The 8,534-nt window shown below is 35.2% G+C and overlaps 1 protein-coding gene across 1 annotated transcript; it reads right to left on the bottom strand.

Annotated features, from left to right (window-relative positions):
• Positions 1-1,843: 1,843 nt before the first annotated feature.
• LOC148978408 (uncharacterized) lies at positions 1,844-3,322 on the bottom strand. The gene is made up of 3 exons (XM_089133504.1): positions 2,990-3,322; positions 2,483-2,822; positions 1,844-2,255 (listed from the first exon to the last, which is right to left on the bottom strand). The coding sequence occupies exons 1-3, from the start codon at positions 3,272-3,274 to the stop codon at positions 2,104-2,106; spliced, it is 777 nt and encodes a 258-aa protein (XP_088989630.1). The 5' UTR covers positions 3,275-3,322; the 3' UTR covers positions 1,844-2,103.
• Between the last annotated feature and the right edge of the window lie 5,212 nt (positions 3,323-8,534).

Here is an 8,534-nt window from a genome sequence, read left to right as displayed (position 1 = left end):
ATGTCTCTAGTACAAAGCTCATCCATAAGTCCCAGCATGCATTGCGGCATGAAACTTTTCGTTTGTCACCATTATTGAGATCCATACGCTGATTCTTGATATCTGTGTTTGACTGGTTTCTGCTGTAGCTTTGAACTTTTTTTGTCATTCTGCACTTTTTAATTGCTGGATGTAGTTTCACAAAACTTTCAGAACTAACAATAAATCATTAAAATAAAGCACCCCATCCATATACTCAAAAACTTGATCATAACTTGCTAATTATGACATCATCAAGAACCTTCTGATCATATTTTCTGACACTATAACAGATGTATTTTACTAAAATACAGTTACAGCAGGCAGAGAAACACTAAAACAAGAGTAAAGGGTCAAGACCCCAAATAAAGGAGCCATTAATCACGATTCTGGTGACTTGAAATAAAACTGAAATGAAACATCAAACCTCTGTTAATTCTCAATAAGAGCTTGTCTATATAGATTAATGATGTTTAAAACATCCAAATGTTCAAACAAACTCTATTAAACATCACTGGACTACATAAATACAAGTTACCAATACGTGTCAGTGTTCATCCGAACACTTTTGTAAGCACACGGGAAGTAACTCTGGCAAATACTCTCCGACTACAGTCACATGTGACGCATATCTGACACAAGTTGTGTTACTATAACACATTAGTGTGTAAAAGGTTTCAACAACACACTGCTGCTGTCTAACACATTAGTTGTGTTAAACGTAACACAAAATGTGTAATCCTTATAAACACAGAGATGTGTAAAGAAACAACACAGGTTGTGTGTTAAATTTGACACAACATGTGTTGTCCTTAAGCAAACACACTACATGTGTTAAAATCTACAAAACGGGTTAAAATCTACACAACATGTGTTAAAATCTACACAAAATGTGTTGTCCCTGAGCACACACACTACATGTGTTAAAATCTACACAGCATGTGTTAAAATCTACACAAAATGTGTTGTCCCTAAGCACACACACTTTATGTGTTAAAATCTACACAGCATGTGTCATTTTTAACATCTCTTTTTACAGGTTGTGTTATTTACAAAATCATTTTATAAGAGTGCACCAGTGTAAATAAAACTTATAAACACAATATTTTGTCAGTTGCTACATTTTAATCTAATTCAAAGTGCAAACTTAGTGAAATCACACTCCGTGTTAAGAACAATAACACACTAGTTGAGTTAAAAGTAACACAAAATGTGTTGTCCTTAACTAGACACACAGGTGTGTTAAGATATAACACAGGTTGTGTTGTTTTTAACACATTCATTTTAAGAGTGTGGTTACTAATTGAGGAACAGTGGGTTTGCAAAGCTCAATGTAGGCCATTTATATTTCCTCAAATGTGTTGTTTGGTGTGCTGATTCACCACCGACTTTACACCAGCATCACATTTCCTTCGGTTGGAGTACATTGGTGGATTATACATATTCCCTTTTCCAACTCGTTTCTTGTTTAGCTTGGAAAGTTTTTCCTTCATAAGTGCAGATGGTTTAAATCTAAACCCAACTTTAACCAGTGGATGAATGAGGATAAACTCTTAATCTTTAAAATTAGTCAAAAACCATTTTGCTTTTAGATACGTATAAATTATAAATTTTAAAAGCCCATTTTGATTTACTAATCAAAAACAAAAACAATCAAAAAATCAATCAAAAACTTTATTGATAAAGGCAAGCAAATTAAATGACAGATTAATCCAGCATTAGTAAAGTGAGATCTGTGTCTTTGAGAGAAATGTGTGTGTTTAGTGGAGCTTCAGTATTAGAGATCTGAACTATAAGAACAACACAAGACATGTGAGACTTTAACTGTGATTAGAAGTCATTTTTAAAGTCCCCAATCAAATATGAATGACTCGATCAGTAAAGAATCAGTATTTACAATGACAAACACTCACATTAACACTTTGAGCACTAATGAGTTCAGGAGAAAATATGTTGCTGTTTGTTCTCAGATTATGAAATAAACCACATTAAAAATAAACATACAGTAAATGCCAGCATATAAAGCCATTACACATATATGAAGATTAATAAATGACTAAAAATAGTAATCTGATAAATGACACATTAGGTTTCTGATGTGTGAATATGAGCTTGATCTCGTTCAGCTCTTCTGGATCTGATTTCATAAACCACAAGAATGACAGTAGCCACGCCCACCAGAGCAGAGAGGACCAATCGGATCGCAGCTTCAGTAGGACCACAGCAGTGGACAGAGTCTGAGGAGTAAAAGCATCAAACTGAGATCAGATCAGTTCATAAACGCTAATATCACAGCTGAGAGAGAAAAGAGAAATAAGAACAAATCTAATCAACAATCTTCTTTCAGTTCAATCAGTGTATGATCCATCATCTCAAACTATACAATGACTCAACAATTAATAAATATGTAAATAATTGGTTAAAAACAAGAATGTTTGAAGGACAGGAGATGATCTCTACTCACCATAGACTGAAACTCTGAAAGCTTTTACTGAGAACCTGTGATATCTCATACCAATGATCTGCAGTTTATAATCTCCAGCTTGTTCAGTTGTGATGTTTGTGATGGTCAGAGATCCAGTTTGATTGTTCAGCTTCAGTCTGTCTCTGAATCTCCCGAGATAATCATCATATACAGCGATTCTGTCGTACATTACATTAATTTCAGCGATTAAAATGTTTTCATCTCCAAATATCCACCGAATCCAAACATAATCCTTTATTTCAGTGAGATCAGAGTTTATAGTGAGTGATTCTCCCTCCATTACTGATATTTCAACTGGATCAACAAACAGAAACAGAGTTAGCAGAGATATTTATATTTATATTTCAAATGAACAATTTCATAAAACAAAAACAGAAAAGAAACAAAATGGTGTTTAGATTCATATTGTTTAGTTTGATTAAAAAATAAAATGGTAAAACAAATATTTAACCAACCAAAGACAGCAAGAAGGACTCTAATGACTGGAAACCGCATAGATTCAGTTTCTCCAGCATATTGTCTATAATCTCCAGCATGTTCAGTTGTGATGTTTATGATGGTCAGAGATCCAGTGTGATTGTTCAGCTTCAGTCTGTCTCTGAATCTCCCATCAAGAACATCATCATATACAGCGATTCTGTCGGCCGTTACATTGATTTCAGCGATTAAAGTTTCAGTCTCATCATTATAATCTTCAAACCTCCACTGAATCACATCATCATCCTTTATTTCAGTGAGATCAGAGTTTAGAGTGACTGATTCTCCCTTCATCGCTGACCTCAGAGTCACTGATCCTGATATCAGAAACACACACAGAACAAACACAAACAGGGTTTTTCAAAATAATACTGTGAAATCACATCACAATGTTTTAGTAAATAGTTTAAAATGTCAGTTTGAAATAAACAATATCATAAAACAAACAAAAAGAAACATAATGGTGAATGAATTAATTTAAATGTTGTCATTAAAAACAGGTGAAACAAATGTGTTTAGCCTCACCAAAGTAATAATCGATACCAATATAGATCGTCCTCTTTCTCACACCGTTGATCTGTAGAGAATAAAGTCCAGTCTCTTCAGTTGTGATGTTTATGACGGTCAGAGATCCAGTGTGTTTGTTCAGCTTCAGTCTGTCTCTGAATCTCCCATCAAGAACATCATCATATACAGCGATTCTGCCGGCCGTTACATTGATTTCAGCGATTACAGTTACAGTCTCATCATTATAATCTTTAAACCTCCACTGAATCACATCATCATCCTTTATTTCAGTGAGATCAGAGTTTAGAGTGACTGATTCTCCCTTCATCATCATCATCATCATATTCTTCACCAAACACACCTGAAGAACAGAGTTTTCCACAAAGCTTTAAATCACTTGATGTTGGTTTGATGAAGCTTCACTAGAATAACTTTAATTCATTTAAATGTGATATTAATAATATTCTTCGGCAACACAAAGACAAAAGATGGAAAATTAAATAGTAGAAATAGATTTATATATGGAACAAAAACTAAAAAGACACTTTAACTTTAATGTTTTAACCAGTTCTAGGTTGAATTGACTGTTGCTGTATAAACTCATGCTGTGCTTCTTTTCTGTCTTTAGTAGATTTCTTAAACATTATTGTATTTAAAAAAATCGAATAAACACACAGAAGAAGCACAGCATGTGCAAACTATTATATCCATATATCTTTAGTAGATGTTAGTAAATTTTAGCGCTGTCCTGTAACAGTGAATACATATATCAGTTAGTGGGAATTTACATGACATCTTGGGATGAGATTGTGTTAGTATTACACGGCAAAAAGTGCACATCATACACACGCCAAAACTATTTCTGTTTTATATAACAAATAAATATACAGCCTATAAATGGCAGGAGAAATGTAATTTGTGGTAAATACGCACTTTCATGAGATGGGGCGGTCCTGACCCCACTTTCTGCCTAATAACTGAGTTTAGACCTGAATTCAAACTTGCTCTCACAGTAAAATCAGCTCAATTATTTCTACATGAGAATAACAGTTACATTTAATAATCGCTGGATAATTTAACCTGTAATTTATTACATGAGAAGAGAAACAACCAAAGTAATATTTAAAACTCACCATCCAGACGGCAGAAACACAGACAGAAGAAAACAGTGCGAAACATCTTCAGTCCACAAATATGAAAAGACAAACTCTTCAAAACGGCTTCAGGAATAAAATGACAGATGATCTGAGGTGAAGCTGCTCTTAGTAACATGAAGTCAAACTCCACCAACATCTGAAGTAACTGCACATCTAGAAGTGTTAATGCATGTGACCATCTTGCGCTTTATTTCTGATAATTCACACTGAACTTTATCACAAGTGCGCCACAATTTCCTCTGAAGTGTCATGTTCATCAGAAATCCACATGTGTGAAAAGTGTCTGAATCAACAGTTTGCTACTTTGATAAGAAAGCATCAGCTAAAGTTATTGCTCATGTAATCATTACTGATGAAGAACAGCGGATGAATCGTCCTCATCTGTAATGTTACTGTATGGGATCATCAGCACAGAGAGAGAATTAAGGGAAGACACACACAGACTGGTTGTTTTAATGTAAATCATACGCTCACATTGCCAATGAGTTCATTGTGACGGGACAATCAGTCTGGAGTGGGACACGCTTTGTGTTTCTACAGTCACTCTGTGCTAAAGCTTTCAGTTTAACTCACGAAGGACATTTAGGCGTGATGGACACCAGAGCGAATCTTCAAAGTCCTTGTCCAGCTTTATATGAGGAGCACTGCTGAAATTTGCTCAAATATACACTAAATATACAATAAATGTCATGAAACACGGAGAGACTCTTGAACCCTTATTGATTAAGACAAATACATGACAAGTGGACAGCAGTTGTCAACTTAAAAATTGTAAAAAAAAAAAAAAAAGATTTCCTGAACAGAAACAGTGTCTGTCACTGTGTGAAAGCTGTTAAAAAAAGTGTTAAATTCACAGTTGAAAACGGCAGCTGCGGTTGCCAGAATTTTACTGTAAAAAAATGCAGTAGCAACATTTTAGGTTTTATTGACTTAACTAAAATTAAAAAACATATGTTTTTCAATTACATATAGGTTTTATGTTACATTTAAAGTTGTTTAATTACAATATTTCATTTAGTAAATGTCATGTGTGTGTGACCATGATGGTGTTTAATGTGTGTGTGAATGACACTGTCCAGCTTCTATATATAGGCTATGTGCACAACCGTAGTTTCGAACTTCCGGTCTACGATTGGTCATCCGCATCCACTAATAAACAAACAAGATGAGTGCTGCTGTTATACGGATAAAACAGTTCTTAAACACATCTAAGTTTCTAAGAACTGTAGTGGATCTAACCTCCGTTTCACACCCGTTTGCAGTGTGTGTTGCGGTGCAGGAGCGTGCTGTTAGTGCGTTCACATATTATGATGCGTTTGCACAGTGAACAACTGATCCGCGGCTGTACAACAAACACATTAATATTTTTATTTAAAGTCCAGAAGTTATGCTGCAACTTATTTTTAAAAACAATGCACGTTTAAACACAATTTAAACAATGTAAGTTACTCCATGCATTAAGTTGCTCAAGCAAGTGGTCAAATTTTTCCTTGATTAAATGTGCATTTATGGTGAGATTACTACATTTTATTTAATTAAACGCATTTATGGTGAAATTACTACATTTTCAGGTCAATCATTTTGACCACCAGCGTTTGCAGCACAGCAGAAATAGATTCAGTGTGGAAACGATCGCTGTGCTGCTGTTATCAGTGAAAAGTGAAAGCCCTAACCTGTTTACATGGTGCGTTAGGAGACTGGCACTTGCTCTGCTTCAAGTCGCCAACAGCCATTTGAGCTTCTACTGCTTCCTGATAAACACCAACCTTCGTGCGCAGTGGCTGCACAAAATAGACATTTTGATCGACGCGCAAAAAATAATAAAAATATTAAGTATGTGTTTGTTGTACAGCCGCGGATCAGTTATTCACTGCGCAAACGCATCATAATATGTGAACGCACTAACAGCACGCTCCTGCACCGCAACACACACTGCAAACGGGCAGAGGTGGAAAGAGTACTGAAAATTTGTACTCAAGTACAAGTACAAGTAGTTGCTAAAATAATACTCGATTACAAGCGAAAGTACTGGTGTTAAAAATGTACTTAAGTAAAAGTACAAAGTACCCCTCTCAAAAACTACTCACGTACTAATTACTTTTTAGCCTGTGATATTTATTTACTTTTATGGAAACCAAATTATAAAAATGGTCTAATATGATTATTATTATTAATAAATTATAATGCAAAATAAATAAGCTTATTGGGTTATTTTATTTATAAACTTCTTTTTTCTTTTTCCCCCCAAAAGTACCCTACTAATATTTCAAAAGTTTCAAAAGTTATCAGCATTTAGCACTGACACAAATGTGCCATCTAGACAGACTGTCAATTAGTGCAGTTACACTGTTATGCCAGTGGGTCATGGCCGGCAAGATACTGTTTTTATGAAAGAGTCATTATTGAACTCTTCATTCTAAGCTTAAAACACTGATTCAATATTAATAAAACAATGTGTTGACAATGACATACAATCTAACTTTTTAATCTAAGTTTACAATGCTAAATCTTTATTACGGTATATGTGCTTGTCACTGAGTAACGCTGAAGCTCATGTTTCAAGTGATGTTTTTAGTCAAATTATCGTGAGGTCTACCCAACTTTAAAAACGAAAACAACTGAACTATCACATAAATGTACCATAATGTATTTTCTGAGATTAGAGGCTGAAGTCTTGTAAGCCAAAATCACTGCAGAAACAAAGTTTCTATAAAACGCACGCTGTCTCCTTTCCTTCCTCTGTATAAGAACAACTCCTCCATGTGGGGTCATGGGCACTCGTCATCTGGTATTTCTTCGGAATTTTCAATGAATTCAGCGTCTCGAACGGCAAAGTTCTTTGATAACATTAAAATACACACTGAAGGACGTGTGAGGACGAATAGCTCTCCAGAAACCGGGATATTTTCCCAGTCCAAATACAAGGGTTTTTATTGGCCCGCCCACGATCAGTTATTTCCATTGGATACCCAAATGCTGGTCAAAGATTTGAATAATTGTTAAATTCAAATTTTACAAGTACTTTGTAATTAATGGGTTTTTTAAAGTAGTGAAGTACATTACTTAACTTAATTTGTACTCAAGTACAAGGAAAATTACAGACTTAAAAATGTACTCATAAAAGTACAAGTACACAAAAAAACTACTTAATTACAGTAATCTGAGTAGTTGTAATTCGTTACTTCCACCTCTGCAAACGGGTGTGAAACGGAGGTTAGATCCACTACAGTTCTTACTTAGATGTGTTTAAGAACTGTTTTTTTCGTACAACAGCAGCACTCATCTTGTTTGTTTATTAGTGGATGCGGGTGACCAATCGTAGACCGGAAACTGATACGCCAACTTCTGACAAAAGCGGAAGTTCGAAACTACGGTTGTGCACATAGCCCATTAATATTAACATTCTTGTGGAAAAGCTGATCGTGATGAGATGTGATTGGTCATGTGACTCTCATCTCCGCTGTGATTGGTGGTTATCAGTTACAATAGAACAAAACAGATATGAGTACTTTAATAGGTCGGTAAATGAACACCATCTTTTTAGATTTGGAAAATATATTGTTTTACTGTATTTGTTCTTGTTCCAGAAGCGGTTTGACTTTATTCACAGAAGAAAAGAGGCGTAATTTTAACGCAGAAGGTCTTTTATTCTGCTATCCTGCAGCTGATGGAGGGATAGAGACCTGACCTGATCTTCATTACCGCCTCAAACTCTCACATCACGACAGCTCCAGCTCACTTTAATGACCAAGAATATATAAAGGCCGTTCTCTGTCCAGCGCTCTACTATATCAGTCTCTCTACTAGTCTAATTACCCTCGTCACAGGGCAAAGGTCACCGCTGGCAGGATTTAATGACCCTCGCTCTGTTATTCGGTTTTGATATTTCA

This window comes from Pimephales promelas, chromosome 7 (genome assembly GCF_988280905.1).
Source record: "Pimephales promelas chromosome 7, fPimPro1.hap1.1, whole genome shotgun sequence".
NCBI lineage: Eukaryota > Metazoa > Chordata > Actinopteri > Cypriniformes > Leuciscidae > Pimephales > Pimephales promelas.
Note: the sequence above shows the minus strand (reverse complement) of the source record. Positions and strands in the feature narration are given on the sequence as shown.

Coding starts and splice junctions, on each gene's coding strand:
- LOC148978408 (XM_089133504.1), bottom strand. CDS start 3,274: ATGAAGGGAGAATCAGTCACTCTAAACTCTGATCTCACTGAAATAAAG. Junction 2,823..2,989: donor AAACTGAATCTATGCGGTTT/CCAGTCATTAGA, acceptor ATATCTCTGCTA/ACTCTGTTTCTGTTTGTTGA. Junction 2,256..2,482: donor TTTCAGAGTTTCAGTCTATG/GTGAGTAGAGAT, acceptor TTTACTCCTCAG/ACTCTGTCCACTGCTGTGGT.